At 55.2% G+C, this 16,978-nt stretch overlaps 6 protein-coding genes across 6 annotated transcripts; 3 read left to right on the plus strand and 3 right to left on the minus strand.

The window, feature by feature from the left end:
• Positions 1 to 158: 158 nt before the first annotated feature.
• J3D65DRAFT_548199 (Alpha/Beta hydrolase protein) lies at positions 159 to 2,597 on the plus strand (the record flags this gene model as incomplete). The annotated part of the gene is made up of 2 exons (XM_066796894.1): positions 159 to 2,033; positions 2,142 to 2,597. The coding sequence occupies 2 exons, from the start codon at positions 159 to 161 to the stop codon at positions 2,595 to 2,597; spliced, it is 2,331 nt and encodes a 776-aa protein (XP_066659071.1).
• Positions 2,598 to 3,816: 1,219 nt separating this feature from the next.
• Positions 3,817 to 5,856, plus strand: J3D65DRAFT_614935 (cytochrome P450 3A3). Its single transcript, XM_066799268.1, has 3 exons — positions 3,817 to 4,300; positions 4,352 to 4,741; positions 4,789 to 5,856. Exons 1-3 carry the CDS (start codon positions 4,008 to 4,010, stop codon positions 5,612 to 5,614), a joined length of 1,509 nt encoding a protein of 502 aa, XP_066659072.1. The 5' UTR covers positions 3,817 to 4,007; the 3' UTR covers positions 5,615 to 5,856.
• An 862-nt stretch (positions 5,857 to 6,718) lies between these two features.
• On the minus strand, positions 6,719 to 8,174 carry J3D65DRAFT_228464 (uncharacterized protein). Its single transcript, XM_066794656.1, has 2 exons — positions 7,860 to 8,174; positions 6,719 to 7,799 (listed from the first exon to the last, which is right to left on the minus strand). The coding sequence occupies exons 1-2, from the start codon at positions 8,070 to 8,072 to the stop codon at positions 6,810 to 6,812; spliced, it is 1,203 nt and encodes a 400-aa protein (XP_066659073.1). The 5' UTR covers positions 8,073 to 8,174; the 3' UTR covers positions 6,719 to 6,809.
• Positions 8,175 to 8,747: 573 nt separating this feature from the next.
• On the minus strand, positions 8,748 to 10,616 carry J3D65DRAFT_228453 (autophagy protein Apg6-domain-containing protein). The gene is made up of 2 exons (XM_066794655.1): positions 10,350 to 10,616; positions 8,748 to 10,298 (listed from the first exon to the last, which is right to left on the minus strand). The coding sequence occupies exons 1-2, from the start codon at positions 10,432 to 10,434 to the stop codon at positions 8,965 to 8,967; spliced, it is 1,419 nt and encodes a 472-aa protein (XP_066659074.1). The 5' UTR covers positions 10,435 to 10,616; the 3' UTR covers positions 8,748 to 8,964.
• A 1-nt stretch (position 10,617) lies between these two features.
• Positions 10,618 to 14,209, plus strand: J3D65DRAFT_228444 (uncharacterized protein). Its single transcript, XM_066794654.1, has 2 exons — positions 10,618 to 11,126; positions 11,184 to 14,209. Exons 1-2 carry the CDS (start codon positions 10,767 to 10,769, stop codon positions 13,956 to 13,958), a joined length of 3,135 nt encoding a protein of 1,044 aa, XP_066659075.1. The 5' UTR covers positions 10,618 to 10,766; the 3' UTR covers positions 13,959 to 14,209.
• J3D65DRAFT_614943 (cytochrome P450) lies at positions 14,086 to 16,517 on the minus strand. The gene is made up of 4 exons (XM_066799269.1): positions 16,226 to 16,517; positions 15,676 to 15,946; positions 14,955 to 15,614; positions 14,086 to 14,754 (listed from the first exon to the last, which is right to left on the minus strand). The coding sequence occupies exons 1-4, from the start codon at positions 16,341 to 16,343 to the stop codon at positions 14,223 to 14,225; spliced, it is 1,581 nt and encodes a 526-aa protein (XP_066659076.1). The 5' UTR covers positions 16,344 to 16,517; the 3' UTR covers positions 14,086 to 14,222.
• Between the last annotated feature and the right edge of the window lie 461 nt (positions 16,518 to 16,978).

The following is a 16,978-nucleotide window of genomic DNA, read 5'->3' on the forward strand; positions in this document are numbered from 1 at the left end:
AAGTCTATGCGCTGCCAACTTGATCCTTCCACCAAGCCATATTTTCCCAGCGCCACCCCCGGTTCCCTAATGCCAACCGAGCCGTTTGTTGTTGATTGTATTCATATGACCTCCCCCACACATTCCAACACCCCTTCCTACGACCGCAATCGATAGACATGCCTTCGGCTACCCTCGTCGCCCAGAAAGCAAGGCAAAAAACACGGCCGATCCATGAGCCTGCCGTCGAGTTTGCCCACCAGTCGGAGCGCCTTGGTCTCTACACACACAAGCAGGAAGACGATCAGACGGGATCCACGCATGCGGTCGAGGCAAGATTCGTGACGGGTCGCGACCCAGTCATAGAGACGGCAAATGGTGGACGCCTGCCTGCTGTGCCTGTCGACGAGGCTATCAAGTTGAACAACCTCAAGGATCACCTCGAGGAGCACGGTGATCCAAAGGCCAATCGCATCCACGACTGCACGCAAAAGAACGGCACCTGCAATGGAACCAACCATGGTAGGCAACCCAAAGGGTCTGCTTCCGAGAGCATGCATTCCAAGCAGTCTTCCGAGCCAGATGCCCCGCTACGACAGGCCGTGCCTGTGTCCAAGACGCACCCTCTGTTTCCTCCGCTGCCCATGTACGGACCACCGTCATTGATGAGAGATCTACAATGCCTTGGGTTCCGCATATCTTCAGCCATATTATCATTCTTTTTCCTCTACGTCATCTTCTTGGGCGCCATATTCACAAGCACACCGTTGTTGGTCAAATCGATATGGAGACGAATGACTTTTCGGGACCCGAACATGTACCGACCATTCTACAACGAGGAAAAGAAGAGGAAACAGGCTCGAAAGGAGGCCGAGAGGTCGTGGAAACAAAAGGTACACAGGGGAAAAGCGCAAGACGAGAGAAATCCTGACAGAGAGGACGTTCCTGGCCAAAACAGCGAATACGTGCCTACAGAGGGAGGTCCAGACACCTTTCCCTGTGATGTGGGATATTACGCGCGTCGCGTAGGGCTGGACTGCGAGGTCTTTCAGGTACAGACTGAGGACGGTTTCATTCTGGATCTGTGGCATCTGTACAACCCCCGCGAATATCGTCCGGCAGACTCTCCCACTCGCGCCCCGAATTCTCCAGATCTTTTCAACAACGAAGGGCCAGATGGCTCTCAATTTCCTTTTGGGAAAAGAAGATATCCGATCCTCATGATCCACGGTCTTTTGCAGTCGGCCGGGGCCTACACCTGCAATGACGAGGAAAGTCTTGCTTTTTACCTCGCCAAATCGGGTTACGATGTCTGGCTTGGAAACAACCGTTGCGGCTTCACACCTCGACACAGCCTTCTCAGCTACAACGACCCACGAATGTGGGCCTGGAATATCAGAGCCATGGGAGTCATGGACTTGCCAGCGCTCGTCAGTCGCGTTCTCCACGAAACGGGATTCCCCAAACTCGGCCTCATTGCTCACTCGCAAGGGACCACGGAAACATTTGTTGCATTGGCAAAAGACCAGCGCCCTGAGCTCGGCGAGAAAATATCCGTCTTCTGTGCCCTTGCTCCTGCCGCGTATGCTGGTCCCCTTGTGGGCAAGATTTACTTCAAATTCATGCAAATCATCAGCCCGGCGATGTTCCGCATCATCTTTGGAATCCACTCGTTCATCCCATTAATGATGTTCATGCACTCGATATTGCCTGGACGCATTTACGGGGCCCTGGGATACCGCATTTTCAGCTTCATGTTTGACTGGAGCGACGATCGCTGGGAAAAGGACTTGCGCCCCCGCATGTTCCAGTGGTCTCCTGTCTACGTGTCCGCCGAGAGCATGCGATGGTGGCTTGGTCGCGAATGCTTCGCGCGCCAGAAATGCGTTTTGGCTACGCGCGAGGAAAAGGAAGCAGAGGAGAAGGAGGACATGCAAGAGGAGCAGAATGATGCCCTTCGGAACTACTACAACCACGATTCGGCATTCAAGCGGCACGCCAAGGAGAATTCATCTTCCTCAGCCAAGTCCAACCATGACGACAAGGACCAAAGCGTCAGGCCAACTTCTCGACGCGCTCATCCTTCACGCAATTACTCGACATTCAGTCCTGCTCCTGGACACAGCCCTTCGCCATCGCCGACACGCAACTCGGCCTCGGAGCGATCCCGGTATTCATGGTACGGGCCGTCCGCACCTCCATTTGCGTTTTGGGTTGCTGGCAACGACGACCTCGTCGACGGACGGAGGCTTCTTAGACGCTTTGAACGCGGCCGCGAGCCGTACGTTGACGTTGTGCACAGCAAGATCATTGAGGGGTACGAGCACTTGGACGTGATCTGGGCCATGGACATGCTGGACAAGGTGGGGCGAGAGGTTAAGGAGGTGATCTGGAGGACGGCACCGAGCGAGTGTAGGGAGGCATGCAGGGTGCCGACTGGATGTGAGGAGGTGGAGTTTTGGATAGGTCGGAAGGAGAGAAGAGAGGCTGGCGGTGAGGAAAACGAAGATGGCGAGATGAATGGAAAGGTCACTGGGGTAGACGTGGATGTGACGACTGGAGAGTGGGCAGAGGAGATGAAAAGAGCAAGCGAGGAGAGAAAGACGGCAACGGCCTGAATGATGACTTGATGGGGAATGAAGCGATGGTTGGTAGATTGGTTTGGATTTCAGCATGTCTGGTGTTTGGGATACATGATTGCATGGCTAATGTTTACGCACAACTACATCTAGGAATAGGTAATGATCAAAGCATCAAGCACTCATCGCGAATGAAAGATTTGGTTGTTAAACTTGTGCCACACAATAATCCGAGTCGCGGCGCTACTGAAGAGCAGCCAGAAAACATCCAAGCTTCCTTGTGCTGAAGCACTCTGGAGCGTTCACACTCGGCTAGAATCTCGAGGAGAAAGTGAGAAGAAGCATTCAAGCTTCTATCCGCGTAAACACTGCACTTGGTTATACAATTGCTTTCCACCACCAAGCCTTGATGTGAGCTTCATTCAGCATAATAGGTACAAGTCTTTTCTTCTAATCGCGTGCTCGAGTGTAGGTGAGTTCCTCCCGCCCCGTCGGCAGCTGTCCCGTTCTACACGCGGCGCTGGTGAAGCCGAAGCAAAGCAAGGCCAGGAGGATTCCAGATGCCATGGCTGGACCCGCGTGCCTGGGGCCGTAGCCCTCTTGTTCCTTCGGATCCCTGGGTCTTAGTCAGGTGGAGCTAGACACTTCCGCCGAACTGTCGCATCAGGCTGACGACGGCTTTGCGGGTTGTGAGTCCAGAGCTGATGGAGCTGAGAGTGGATACGTCTTGAGGTCTGTTCCGTGTACACCTGGCAGAGATGCCGATGTCGAAGGCGAGAGAGAGGTAGCCGAGGGACGCGGTAGTCGTCGTCGGCGTGGTACAAGCCAGCAGAGGGTACCCACGCGATGCGATGGCCGTGTGGTTGTTGAGTCGGGGAAGGCTCGGAATATCAACAAGACATGGCCGCACCCAATGCCTAGATTGGCTTTACATGGTGGCCTCGTCTTCTGGCGAATCCCTCCCCCGCGTTACCCAGCGACCCCTCCCTCGCTTCACCGGCCAACCACGACTCGACCAACCGCCACCCCCAGATTTCCAATGACGAGGGTTGAGAGGGGTAGCTCGAATGCCGGGCCCTCGAAGCGTCCTGGCGGCTCTCGGCTACTTGACACTGCTCGTCGGTTTGCAAACCCGGCTGCGCCATGTCCTCCGCTGATTGGTTGCGACCTGGCACACGAGCTGCGAGACGCGCCGTCGCAAGCCGCTATGCCTAGCTATAAGGTCGCCCTCATGACGTTAAGCTAGATATCAGCTCCAGTACGACTGCGACAAATACCTTCGCAACTGCACGACTGCGACTGAGACCAGGAGCGAGACTCGCCAACTGTTTCTTCCCCCTGATCCTTCAGCTCCCGCGGCGCTGGAGCTCGGCCTCCAACCTCAACACTCTCTCTGGACCGACTTTTGCTCCTCAGCAAATCCTCTTTGGGAATCTCACTACAGTCGCCATGATTGTTGATTTGATATTCAGTCCCTGGACACTCCTGGCCCTGGCCATCCTCTACTACGTCGTGCCGTACGTCAACAACAAGGCCCTCCGCGATGTCCCTGCTCCGTTCCCTGCCCAGTTCTCCAATCTCTGGTTGCTATGGCAGACCCGCCGGGGACGTCGTTACCTCGCTGTCCATGACTTGCACAAGAGGCTTGGAAGGTTTGTGCGGATACAGCCACACCACGTCTCTATAGCCGACCCCGACGCGATTCCGCTGGTGTATGGGCACGGCAATGGCTACTTGAAGAGGTAAGTGGAGCCCCATTTGGACTATGAGAACCTGCCTAAGTCAAAATTTAGCGAATACTACGAAGCATTCGTATCCATTCAGCGCGGATTGTTCAGCACCAGAGACCGCGCCGAGCACACGCGCAAACGCAAGACCGTCTCTCATACCTTCAGCGCGAAATCCATTGGCCAGTTTGAACAGTACATGCACAATAACATTCAAGACCTAATTGCCCAATGGGACCGCATGTCAAAGTCGGCTGGCGGCGACTATGCCCACATGGACGCTCTACAGTGGTTCAATTACCTTGCCTTTGACATCATCGGAGACCTGGCTTTTGGAGCTCCCTTTGGTATGCTCAAGGAGGGCAGAGACTATGCAGAGGTTCGGGAGAGCCCAGATGCTCCGCCCAAAATTGCTCCAGCTATCCAGGTGCTGAATCGGAGGGGAGAAGTCTCTGCGTACGTCAACACGTGCTGGATGAGAATTCGCGCTAACAAAAGTCTAGCACACTTGGATGCCTCCCGTGGCTGAAGAAATATGCGAAACACTTGCCTGACCCCTTTTTCTCGCAGGGCATGGAAGCTATTGAAAACCTCGCCGGTATCGCCATTGCTCGCGTCAAGCAACGCCTTGACAATGCCGACAAGATTGATCGGGTTGACCTTCTCGCACGGCTCATGGAGGGCAAAGATGAAAACGGAGAGAAGATGGGCCGCGCAGAGTTGACAGCGGAGGCGCAAACTCAACTGATTGCCGGCTCGGACACGACGAGCAACACTTCGTGCGCTCTGCTATACCACTGCCTCCGGCATCCCGAGGTAATCAAGAAGCTGCAGGCGGAGCTGGACGCCGCCATCCCCGACATTGAAACACTACCCCAATTCTTCATGGTCAAAGACCTGCCGTACCTGGACGCCGTGATCAAGGAGACGATGCGCATCCACAGCACCTCATCGCTCGGGCTGCCGCGCATTGTCGCCGCGCCAGGCCTCACGTTCCAAGGACGCTACTTCCCGCCAGGGACCGTCGTGTCGGTGCCTTCGTACACGATGCATCACTCGACGGCCGTGTGGGGTCCTGACGCCGACGAGTTCCGTCCAGAGCGCTGGGAGACGGTGACGGAGGACCAAAAGGCGGCATTCATTCCCTTCAGCTACGGCCCGCGCGCGTGCGTCGGCCGCAACGTCGCTGAGATGGAGCTCGCCCTGATTGTCAGCACCGTGTTTCGCCGGTATGAGTTTGAACTGCGCCAGGGCAAAATGGAGACGCGCGAAGGCTTTTTGAGGAAGCCGCTGGGCCTGGAGGTTGGTATGAAGAAGAGGGCAAATTGAGTGTGGAAAATGGAGTAGTGGTCTGTGAGTGAGTGATGCATGCGGTTGAGGAAATTGTTGATAAGTCCTTGTGCCTGGTGTTGAGGAGTTGTGGACAGGCCTGGTCTAATTCGTGTCCATCTTTCGAAGCGCGACTTGGTGATTCTTGGGCCTGACTTGTTCCACTTCATAGCTTGTACATGCGTGCATTTACGCGCCAGTCCTTGTAGATATTCTACTCATTAGGCTGTATGATGTCCCTCACTCAAGCGCCAACTCATATCTACCTATCTTATTTGACTCTTACCTACTCACCTTCCTGCCTGCCTATAGTTGACCGCACCATCCCAATCCCTGCTGAAACCACCTGGTGCATCCCCTGTCTACCGCGAAACAAAAGAATAGAAGGAAAAAGAAGAAAAAAGCCTACTTTTGACTCGCCGACGTCTCAAGCGCGCGTCTGACTCTCCGCACATCCCTACCTGCCTCTGCCCGCCACCAACGCCCCGCGCGCTTGGCTGCCTTTTCCGACCCCCTTCTTTCCCGTGCGTATCTGTTTACCTTAACCGGTCGGAGAAAAAGGGGGGGGCCGGCCCACGGTAATGAGGCGGGCGGGCGGACGGACGGGCGGGCAGGCATTTAGGTATGCAGGAAATCGCAGGCATGCCGTCCCGTGCCGTGGATGCGTGGCGGGAATCAACGTCAACCGACGTGGGAAGGGAACAGAGGGGGGTGAGAGTGTGAGTCCTGTCAAGTCGTCGGAGGACGAGGTCGAAGGGGCGCAGAGTCTGTCAACCATTCGCCCTGCGTTCGCAAAATTGGTGGTACGATGACAGATTTCTCCATAGACGGGAGTTGGGTTGAGTTCATTATCAAACACTTGCTGAGCACCAGTTGAAGAATCGCAAGCAGACAGGCCACAAGCTCGTTTGGGATATAATAACAGAGGCGAAACTACACAATAGTAAAAGGGGGTATACAAAAAGCCGCCATCCGCCAATACACCACAAGCAAGCCAGCCAGCCAACGCTGTAAAACCAGCAATTCAAAACAGTCCCAACCGGGTTCTTAAACAAGGAAATTCCAATTACCAGCTCTTCTCTCCACGTTTTGGTTTTGCTTTTTGTTCCCTTCACTGTAACCAAAAGCTGGTACTCTCCCCTTCCTGCACGTCTCCTGTGCTCCTCGTTCAACTCCCCTCGTCCCACCGCTGCCGTCACTGCTCAATGCAGCTCACCAACTCGTCATCCCCCTTGTCCCAATTACACCGGGCACTCCATTTGATGTTGGCCGTGTAATTGTGCGTGCCCTCGTCCTGCAAATGCGTGTTGACCAGGCTGTGCTGCAGATTCGACGCGGCGGCGGGGACGTGGTGATGGAAAAGCTCCGGGTTGGCCGAAAAGCAACGCAACTCGTGTGTGCGGCAGCGCGTGTGCAGCCACATGTCCCAGGCTTGCGCGGCACCCTGTTTGAAGTCGTCTAGTATGTGCGCGACCGACCTCCCGTTGACGGCGTAGGCAAAGCTGCAGATTGGCCCCGCGGCGTACTGGATCCACCGCGTGAAGGGCGGCCCGTTACCTAGACGACTGTCGTATCCTATTATACTTGCTGGCAGTGTCGTGTCGTTGAGGAGGATGTAGTCATCCGTAAAGGGGTCGTGCTTGCGCTTCGCGCCGACGGCCTTTCGACGCTTGGGAATGTCCCATGCGCTTTTGATTGCCCCGCTGTACATGTCGTCGTCGTCAAAGGCGTCCGGTCCAAGTTCCTCTGCTTCGGACTCGTCGATTTCTTCGGGGAATGGTAGGCGCTCGCCGCAGTGACCCAGCCAGAGAACGTCCCAGTGATTACCCCAAGGCCAGCCGGGGGCAGCCGTGGCATTCGCAGGCGTTGAGAGATTCCGCATGGCAGATGCTACCATCTTCGCTTGCTCGTGAATGGTAATGTCCCAGTCGGCGTCATCTTCGAGGATGAGTACCGACGAGTGGTTGCGTGCCGCATTGAGAACTTGAAGGTGGCCCAGCCAGGCGCGAGCGCTGCCTTCGTTGAGGGTCCCCGACAGGCTGGTTGCCATGAATGCGTCGACTTCGGGTTGACTAGGTGGCGTTTGAGGTGGGATAGTGACGGTCAGGTTGGTGCGATTTGCCGCGAGAACCAACCCGTCAGAACGCCATGTTCGCCATGGTGAGACGGTGAAAATGGCTTCAAACTGTCAAATCGCTAGTAAGCATGTGAACAACGTCCAGGGTCCGGGGCATCCAAAACGTACCCCGAGAGTGGCATTTTCTGTACCGAGAGACTGCTTGTTGGCAGGAGAGAATGATCCGAGGAGTTTGGCTGGTGCGAGAGAAGATGGCGAAAAGTTCTTGATGCTTTGGATAGTGTCTGGACCCGGTCGTTGCCAAAGCACAAGGAAGATGACAACGACTAGAATGAAAGAAATGATGCCGCTAGAGCGACGGGAATGAGTGCACGGCAGCATGGCATCTACTGTTACGGCAGTTACAGGCCCATAATGAGGTGGTGGTGTAGTTGGCCTGGGAAGCAACGAAGAAAAAGCGGCGGAAGAATACGGTTATTGGACCAACGGGTTTTGTAGGCTTTGGCCCAACGGCAGCAGCTCACAGAGGCCGCGGAACACGGGGGAAAGGCACACAAAGTCAAAGTTGTGAGGGAGCCGTGGTACTTAATGGGCGACATCGTAGGGCTGCCGGGGTAATGGTACCGAAATAGGAGCGTGCCTAGAGAAAGTGGGGAGCGCCTGCAAAGTCCCTGTCCTGCGGCAATTGGCCGAGCGCAAAAAAGCTTCAGAACTGGCAGGAAAAAATGAGATGAAGCGGACCTGCCGTATGCGCTTGGCACAGCGGCGGAATCGTCCAGGCCCCCTGATTCGCCCGGCCGTGGCGCTTCTTTTCAGAGGGCCACAGGCCCAAAGTTTCATGGCGCAGCTAACCCGTAGTAAGCAGATCGATAAACCTCCCACTTTGACATCTCGGCCAGCCGCCTGACGCCTCTCCTAATACCTTGGCCGTACTACTTTCTTTTCTTTTCCGCGGCAAGGTGCTTGTCATGGACGCTCCTCATGATACCTTGTGCTACGACACGTCTCGGAGCCTCCGAGTGCGTATTCCCACAAACATGCCATTTCCCGTTGGCCCTTGCGCGCTATCGCCATCCCCACAGTCGCGTCTTGGCTGTTCGCTCCGACAGCGTAGATCCCGAAATTGGTTCTACGCGGCTCGTCAGATACGGCCTTTGCAGCGCCGTCCTCGGAATATCGCCGGTCACCATCGATGCCGTCAGGCTGCGCGACGCTGTGATGTCCAACAAGCTGAAAGCTAATGCGCGCTGGAGCCGTTGCACGAACCTTGCCTTCATCCCTGCCTTCGCGTGGTTCGCTGCTGCTGATCCATGTCGCTAGTTGCAGCAAGTAGGTACTTGCAGCAGATCAGAGTGTCCTTGCACGCGCGCGTCCACGTCTCCTCTTGGTTGAAGCTCAATTTGATGCTCTGGTCGCGAATCTTGTCCTTCCTGATTGTGTACGGCAACTTGAAACAAGATTCGTGAATTTGTCTTAGACACTCCAAGAAGGCGACCATGGCGCTGTCGAACCGTCGATGGAGGAAGCCGAGCCCCAGTGGCATGTCTCCGCTGCAGTACAGCTCTAGTACGGTAATTTTGGGCTTCGGGGGGTGCGCCGGGTCGTCTGTCGATGCGCTCTGCGGGTAGTCGTGCTTCTCAATGGTGGATGTTGAACCCATGGGACACAGCTTGTAGCCCTTGAACGTGTATTGAGCCTTGTCAGCTACCGTCGCAAGAAGTAAGCATGTCTGACCCCACGCCGCATTGATTTCGTCCCAGCCGACCATGACAGCTGAAGTCCTGCCGAGCCGAAGTCCGTTGATGGTAGCGAAAATGCCGTCGTGTCCTATCGTAAAGGTGTCGTTATAAACATTGGTTCGCTGAAGGCGTCGAACTTGTTTGGTGTCGTGGTCGAAGCGGTTATTTATGCGATCGCGTTCGCTCTGAAAGGTTGCGAGAGTGACGGCAAAGGCATTGCGTTCGCGCCAAAATGCCTCTTCTTCCTTGTCCAGCTCTTGCGCCTCCTCGTCAAGCTTGGCTATTTCTTCGTCCATGGCTGCCTTTTCCCTTTCCAGTCTTTCCAGTTCCTTGAATGACGATTCCTCCTGCTTCTTTACCTCCTCAAGATTCTTTTTGGCCTGCTGTTGCTCCTCCTCGGTAGGTATATCCGCATTCGCCTGCCGGAGGTATTCGACGTAGGCGTCTCTCTCTTTTGTTGCCGTGGACAGGCGCTTCTGTAGTAACTCGACAAGCAGTTCCGTGCATTCGACGCAGATGGGATGGTCAATGTCGGATCGTGCAGACAAGACCTCAAAGAGCCTTTGTACCGTCTCCATCTTATGGGACATGGTTTGATCAAAGGTGTCATGTGCTGCTCCGTGACCATCGCCTGGCACCTTGTGGGGTCCTTGGGGGACTACTTGAGACTCGGTGAGCATGACGAAGGACATGGAGGGGTGGTGATTCGATTCGCGGCCACCCCGACTCGAGGGTACGGTGCGCTTGAATATCGGCGTTGTCGCCTTGTTTGCGACTCGATCGTGAGCATCGCGGCGGTCTTGAGAGTATGTCGGGCGAGACTGGTGAAGAGGAAGAGATCTTTGCTTTGCCGAAGGACCGATCGAGTCTGTAGGGTGTTAGCATGTCCCAGACGGGGGCGCCGATGAAGCAGACGGACCGGTAATCAACTTGAAGGCTGCTGGATTCAGGTCCTCGAGGGATGGGTCGAGCTTGACCGGCGTCCGACATTTTTGGCAATACATGGCGGGCAGTGATGTTTTCGGGGGGCGGTTATGTGTGCAGAGCTTTTTCTAGAGGAAAAGGCATGGAGGAGGTGAAAGTTGCGTGCGTGGTAAGCGGCGACCATTGAGTAGCCCATCCGCCGTGACGTGTGGCCGCCGGGGAGGGAGCTTGCGCACGAGCCGCCTCGAGAGACTGGCCATCCCAGACGCAGGAACGCGCCCTCAGCTCAAAGTCGCGATTCGACGCGCCCCGCCTCCAAACGGTCCCGGGCCTGTACCCAGCCGCCTTCCGTTGTCTTCAACCCAGCTCTCACCCCGAATCTCTGTCGCCGCCAGCCGTTGCCCATGCCGCGATGCTCTCGTCATACTCGCGCTGGAACGTCGACGTTCCTCCCAACATCGACCTCGATCGACGGCAAGAGCGAAACAGACAGCGCATGAAATCCAGGTTCGAGCGCATTTTCGAGCAGTACGAACGCGACTTTACCGGCCAAGATGACGAAATCGACTTGGAGACGGGAGAAATCGTCGTCAACAACGGTCACTTGGAGAGCATGCCTGACCATGATGGTTCGGAGGAATTTGGTGGTCTCTTGAACTTGGGACATGACGCACAATATCACGACGATTATTTCCACGGCGCTGAACTGACGCCTCGCGGTGATGATGAAGAGGACGAACTGGCAGCCATGTGCCCCGTGGGATTGCTTGCCGTACGCATATTTTCCGAGCAAACGCCCTGTCTTTGGCTAACTGTACATCTGTCGCAGGTGGCTGTGCGCGAACCTAGTCCCAGGCCTGCCGGATCGCCAGCAGCTTCTCCTATCCCACAAGCAAACGCTCCAGAAGAGACACCTCACGATACTTCCGGAAAAGTGGATCAGGTGACGGAGATGGAGAAGCAAATACAGCAAATGTCTCGGCAGCTTCAAGAGCTCCGACAGCTTGTGACTCAGCCGTCAATACAACCACTTGCTGAACCAGAACGCCCCAAAGACCCAAAGTGGTATGCGCCTCCTCTACCCAACCCTCCTCGGATATACAGAAAGTCTGAAGACTCCGTCTGGGACGCACCTCCTTTGCCCGGCCACCTTCCGCGACAAGAAAACCCAAAAACCAGCCCGGTACATGATATTGAAGAATTAGAGATTCCTGGACCCACCGAGGCAACAGCGTGGGACCTCGCAACCCCTGTGGAGATGGTGAGACGGCTATGGACGGAAAAGGAAAACGAATTGATATTGGAGCTCCGAGGCAAGAACCTTCTCTTTAGAGAAATTGCGGCTCAGCTACCAGGCCGCACTACAGCTCAGGTTGTCACACACTGGCATACTATTCAGGATCGACTCGACAAGCAGAACACGGTCTCAGAGAGCTTTGAGAGAGACTCGGAAAGGTGCGAGGAAGCCTCAAACGCTGCAACGAGACGCCGGGAAAAGCTGCCCCTTGGTAGTGTTGACAAAAATTCAGAGGAAATCAATCTGACGGACGCTTCCTCTGCGGCTCGGGAGAACGAGACGTCAACTGAATCCAACATGAGCGAATTCGACAAATCCGTTGCTCAGCCGCCAGAAGATGTTCGACTGGAAAGTAATACGGACCAGCGTCCCTTTCGCCGTTCTAGAAGGAAAACATTATCAACTCAATCCTTGTTTTTACCTCATGATCGGGGCTCCGCATCTCCTCCGGCAGCAGCTCAACAACCGGCTGCCGAACCAGCTTTAGAAACTACCCAAGAAACAGCACAGCCCCCGGAGCATTCATGTCAATCAAGTACGCAGTCCCTCGCTGAGGAGGTTCGCGAGTGGTGTAAAAGTAAGATTGGCGCGACGGACAATCCTCGTAGACCATACTTCTGCCAGCTGTGTGGCCATTACTGGCGAACGGAAGAGAAAGTCATGTCTCACTTCTTCAAGGCCTCGGGCTGCAAGGCGCTGCCTCTTCGGCGTCTTAGGCAACCCTCGAAGTCGAGTGAGCCTTGGACTTGTGTCAGGTGTTGTCAAACATGGGCGACCAGAGCCGGCGCAGACTCTCATGGTGCAGATTTATCTCTCTGCCAACCCATTGCTCTGCATTCTTCAACCACGGATGAACCGCCATCTCAGCGAACTTCTCCCGATGGTGACGATTTCGAAGATCAGCCAATCCCTCCAAGTCCCATGGTTGTAATCCCAGCATGGCCGCGAGGGCGTCACATCCCGTTGAATGTTTCACCAAAGGCAAACGACGCAAGCAATTACAGCTCGGAGACAAACGGTAAAAGGTCCCGCAGGCACAGGACTAGTTTTGCCAAAAGAACTCAAAAGGACATGTCCGATCCACCTTCTGCAAACGAGACGCCTTTGGCGAAACGGACCAAGATCGATAAAGCGTTCATAACATCGACCCCTACTGTGCCAGCAGGAGAATCAGTACAGGACACATCTCCTCGGTTGCCGCAGACAAAAGGAATCATGAATGACTCGTATGCAAGCGATCGTCCTGAAAATGACCTCTCGACTGGGACAGATTTGATTGAAACGCCCCCAACGAGCTTTGTGGAAGACGCAGTTGACCTATCCGAGAACAGTAATGGCGAGCTGGCAAGTCTGTTTGAAGAAGCCGGAGCTACAGAGGCCGCGACGGAATCCGCCAAAGATGATGATGTCCAGTCGGCGTCCAAGGCGACTCCCGCGCCTACCGCGACTCAGTCGTCGTTGACCTCGACGGCAGCATGTGCGGCGATAAAAACTCCCAAAGCTGCCCACGATCACAGTGTAGTGGTTGCGGAGCGTACCATGATGGCAGATGAAGTGCCACAGGCAGATCTCCATGGAGCAAGCACCCAGGAACATTTTGGGGAGCAAGAACGACCACCTCCGTCGCCAGAGCCAGTGGCCTCGGAGACTCAAGCCCCTACCAGCCCAGATGGTCCGCCAGATTCCGAGGATGATACCGACCTGGATCTCGATGATTCTGCGATACAGAGCATGATTGAAGACCCAGACTCATTCATTGTCGAATCGACAGAGGTGGACCCTGATCCGACGCAGCTCATCGGATACCTGTCGCCCGCCAAGTCGGAGAGCGAAGACGAACTGCAAAAAGCGTCGTCTCCTTGCCCTATACTGTCCGAAAATGCAGTCATGCTGCCAAAACCTCAAGCGGGAAGCAGTAGTCCAGCAGACTCACTCGCTCGCCGCCGCCGTTCGCAAGGTCGAAAACCTCTCGCCATCTCATTGCTCGACAAGGAGGCTCCCAGCGCGTCTGCTAGAACTCCGCGACGACAGCAACTTCCCACCAAAGCCTCTCAAAGATCGTTGGTTAAGTCGTCTACAAAGTCAGCTGTGTCGTCGTTCAAGACTCCTGCCAAGCCGGCTTCCGCTTCAAAACGCAGCAGCAGCAGCAGCAGCTCCAGCCGCAAAGCGCGCCAAAACCATTCGGCCAAAAGTAATGGCGTGAAGGATTCGCCGCTGCAGAAAAGCTCGGCGCCGCAGAAACCGAGGAAGAGTAGGCTCAGCGACATGCTGCTTCCTGGGGGTGATTCGGACGATGACTTGTTTTGAGCGTACTTCAGCGTCTTTCGGAACAGGTAGTTATGGGGCATTGCATCATGGAATTTGACATGGCGATTGCGCGGCATACGGCAGGTCAGGTATGGCATGAGCAATCCAGCTCGTCTGGACTCTTTTTCGCTTCATGGGAGCATCAGCAGGCATTGCGCACTTCTAACTTCTATTCAAATGGACGATATTTCCGCCGCGAGTATTCTTTGCAAAACATCAACCCGCACCAGTTTTTCGACGTCGACACCCATGTTCCCCCTTTTCTCAGCCTCTCACGCTTTCCCTCCCACCACCACTCTCATTCCTCTCCACCATGCTCACTCTCGCCGGCATCCCCTGCCGCGGCTTCGCAATACCAATACGCACCTGATACGCCTCATCGCCCAGCACAGGCCGCTTGTCCCAAGGCCTCTCGCGCGCCCACTGCGTCCCCGCGCCCTCGAGCCGGTCCGTCCCACGAAACGTCGTCGCCACGTTGAACCGCCTTACCGTGAGCGCGAGGATGATTTTCGTCTCCAGCACGGCCAGGTCTTGCCCGATGCAGCGGCGCGGGCCCTTTTCGAACGGTCGCCAGGCGTTTTTGTTTGGTGGGGGTTGCGGCTGCTGTGGTGGTTGTGATGTTGTTGTGGTGGTGTCGGTAGGGGATGGTAGCGACGAGAGGAAGCGCTCTGGGACGAAGGCGTGCGATGTTGCGCCCCATAGAGCTGGACGCCGGTGGCTGGCGAAGTTGTTGAAGTACACGTTGAAGCCGGCCGTGGGGAATGAGTGGCCGGACGAGCGCGAGTGGACGAAGGCACTGTGAGGCAATGATTGTCAGTGTCGCAATCAACGCAGACATCGCTCGTCTTGTTCCCGGCCGCGATGGGCGCGGGAAAAAGAAAAGAAAATGGCTTTGTCTGGTAATAGCTGTTGTGAAATGAAAGATCTCTGGACAGAGCCACAGTGCTCGGAATCGCCATTCCTTTTGTCGTGCAGTAAAACAAAGGGTGAACTTACTCCTTCGTACCCACGCGGAGCGTGCCCGCGGGGTTATACAAGCGCAACGTCTCCTTGACGACAGCCGTCGTGTACTCAAGGCGACTCAGGAGTTGTGGGTTGCTCCGGATGGCATCCGCGGTGCCCTCGACATCACCCAGCACTTGATCGTGCTCGGCGCGCAGCGCCGCGAGGCAGCGCGGGTTGTTGTGCAGCAGGTGGTAGGCGTAGCAAATGGTCGAGCTGGTCGTGTCGTGCCCGGCGAACATGAACGTTTTGATTTGCGTGAGCGCGGTGTCGCGGAAGCCTTGAGGCAGTTTTTGCTGTTGTTTGGATGGTCTTTTATCGTCTACCGGTGGCGTGGCGGCGCCGTTCTCCTTATTCTGCTGCTCGCCGAGGCCTGCGTCGAGGATGATGTCGATGATGTATTTCAACTTTACTTCCTCGTCGGGAGAGGGCTTTTCACTCACGGCGGCCGCGGATCGCGATGCTAGCCGGTCGTCGACAATCTTCCCGATAAACTCGTTCATCGTGTCCGTGTTCTCTCTGATTTTACGCAGCGTCAACGGATTATACCTGTCAAACAGACCTCGGCTCTGATCATCGCCGCACAGCCGCACCTGACTGCGGAACGCAGAGAGCAACTCGTTGTCACCATGTTGGGAATCCAAGTTGACATCTCTGTCAAACACAGCATAAGCAAAAGCCATCCGTTAGTCCGGGGAGAGTGTTGTCAACTCACAGCACAATCTTGCCAATAATGTCAATCGTCAGACGCGTGGCAATCTCCTCCATGCGGAACAAGTCGCCAGCGCGAGCGTGCTCCTGTAGGACGTCGCAAAAGTCGATAGAGCGGTCCACGATTTCGGGGACCAGCGTCATCAGGTTGGTCAAGGAGAAGCCGGGGTTCAGCATCTTCCGCCACGTCTTCCACAGCGGGCCGTTCATGGCGACGAGGCTATTTTTGCCGACAAGTCCGTCGAGCATGTGCGTTATGAGCGGCGATTTGGGTACTTTTGTTTCCGATGTCAGAATGGGCCGCAAGTGACGAAGGAAAACATTCCGTGTCAAAATAAATATCAACTCTCTGGGTGGTGTTGACGAACGATAGATCCGCAGGTGCAATCATGGTGGTGTGGTGAAAGACTGCTTCCTGAGTCTTCTCACGGCGCCGGAAGTCCACACATCTATTGACACCCACAAAAAGAAGGGAAAAAAGGGACAGAGTCGAACTCGGATATTTGGGGTGCCATAAGACACCCACGAAAAGGTAATGAAAAGTACATACTCACAGTTTGTCAAATGCTGCGCATAACTTGGGTCCACAACCACGAGCAACGGGTCCGAAAACGGCCAGGTGTCGAGGTAGAAGAAATCATCAAAGCCATGCTGCTGGGCGATCAGGAACATGAGCACCTGATGGTGGACATTGAACGGCTGCGACGCCGCCACCTGTGCGACCAGGCTCAAATGCCCGAGCAAGTATGAGTGCGGCGGGCCAGGCTATTTCGACCACAAAAGTAGAGCGTCAACGTGCTAAGAACTTTTGATTCGGATTGCGCCGATGGAGCGAGTGGTGGTTTTGGATTTAAAGGTGGACGTACCAAAGCATGGAGCTGTCGTCGGATGCGGAATCCCTTGTACAGGAACCGCGCAACCACGAGCGCAATTACGGAGAGGAAAATCGTCGAGAGGCCGCCAGCTGCCATGGTCGCAATGGATAATGGAGTGCTGAATTGTACATTAAACAAGCTCCAGTCGGTGGAGCAGTTGCCGCTTGCTTCTGTTCTTTCCTCCTCTTTTCAAACCGAGGAATGGCAATTTCTGCTTGTGTAACTTGCAGCGTGCGTAGGTGGCGACGTGACCCAGGAAAATATGCCACCAGAATTCTGCTAGCTTCGAGTTCCAGAGATGGAGGCAGTAAACGATTTTAAGAGTCACTTACTGTTAGAGTGCAATTGAAGAGAAGGGATGGACTAGTGATTCGTTATCAGCAGCTACGCTACCTCCGCTTTACGAATTTTCCCTCTAGAGCAGGGCACTTG

The sequence above is a fragment of the Phyllosticta citribraziliensis genome (assembly GCF_038025025.1).
Source record: "Phyllosticta citribraziliensis strain CPC 17464 chromosome Unknown J3D65scaffold_2, whole genome shotgun sequence".
Taxonomy (NCBI): Eukaryota; Fungi; Ascomycota; class Dothideomycetes; order Botryosphaeriales; family Phyllostictaceae; genus Phyllosticta; species Phyllosticta citribraziliensis.

Bases quoted from the DNA above. Each gene is read 5' to 3' on its own strand.
- J3D65DRAFT_614935 (XM_066799268.1), top strand. From the start codon at position 4,008: ATGATTGTTGATTTGATATTCAGTCCCTGGACACTCCTGGCCCTGGCC. The intron at 4,301-4,351 runs GTAAGTGGAGCC...GTCAAAATTTAG, and splicing joins GGCAATGGCTACTTGAAGAG to CGAATACTACGAAGCATTCG. The intron at 4,742-4,788 runs GTACGTCAACAC...ACAAAAGTCTAG, and splicing joins CGGAGGGGAGAAGTCTCTGC to CACACTTGGATGCCTCCCGT.
- J3D65DRAFT_614943 (XM_066799269.1), bottom strand. From the start codon at position 16,343: ATGTTCCTGATCGCCCAGCAGCATGGCTTTGATGATTTCTTCTACCTC. The intron at 15,615-15,675 runs GTGAGTTGACAA...TGTGTTTGACAG, and splicing joins ATTATTGGCAAGATTGTGCT to AGATGTCAACTTGGATTCCC. The intron at 14,755-14,954 runs GTAAGTTCACCC...ATTGCCTCACAG, and splicing joins CTCCGCGTGGGTACGAAGGA to TGCCTTCGTCCACTCGCGCT.
- J3D65DRAFT_228453 (XM_066794655.1), bottom strand. From the start codon at position 10,434: ATGTATTGCCAAAAATGTCGGACGCCGGTCAAGCTCGACCCATCCCTC. The intron at 10,299-10,349 runs GTCCGTCTGCTT...AACACCCTACAG, and splicing joins AGCCTTCAAGTTGATTACCG to ACTCGATCGGTCCTTCGGCA.
- J3D65DRAFT_228464 (XM_066794656.1), bottom strand. From the start codon at position 8,072: ATGCTGCCGTGCACTCATTCCCGTCGCTCTAGCGGCATCATTTCTTTC. The intron at 7,800-7,859 runs GTACGTTTTGGA...GCGATTTGACAG, and splicing joins CAGAAAATGCCACTCTCGGG to TTTGAAGCCATTTTCACCGT.
- J3D65DRAFT_228444 (XM_066794654.1), top strand. From the start codon at position 10,767: ATGCTCTCGTCATACTCGCGCTGGAACGTCGACGTTCCTCCCAACATC. The intron at 11,127-11,183 runs GTACGCATATTT...CATCTGTCGCAG, and splicing joins GCCCCGTGGGATTGCTTGCC to GTGGCTGTGCGCGAACCTAG.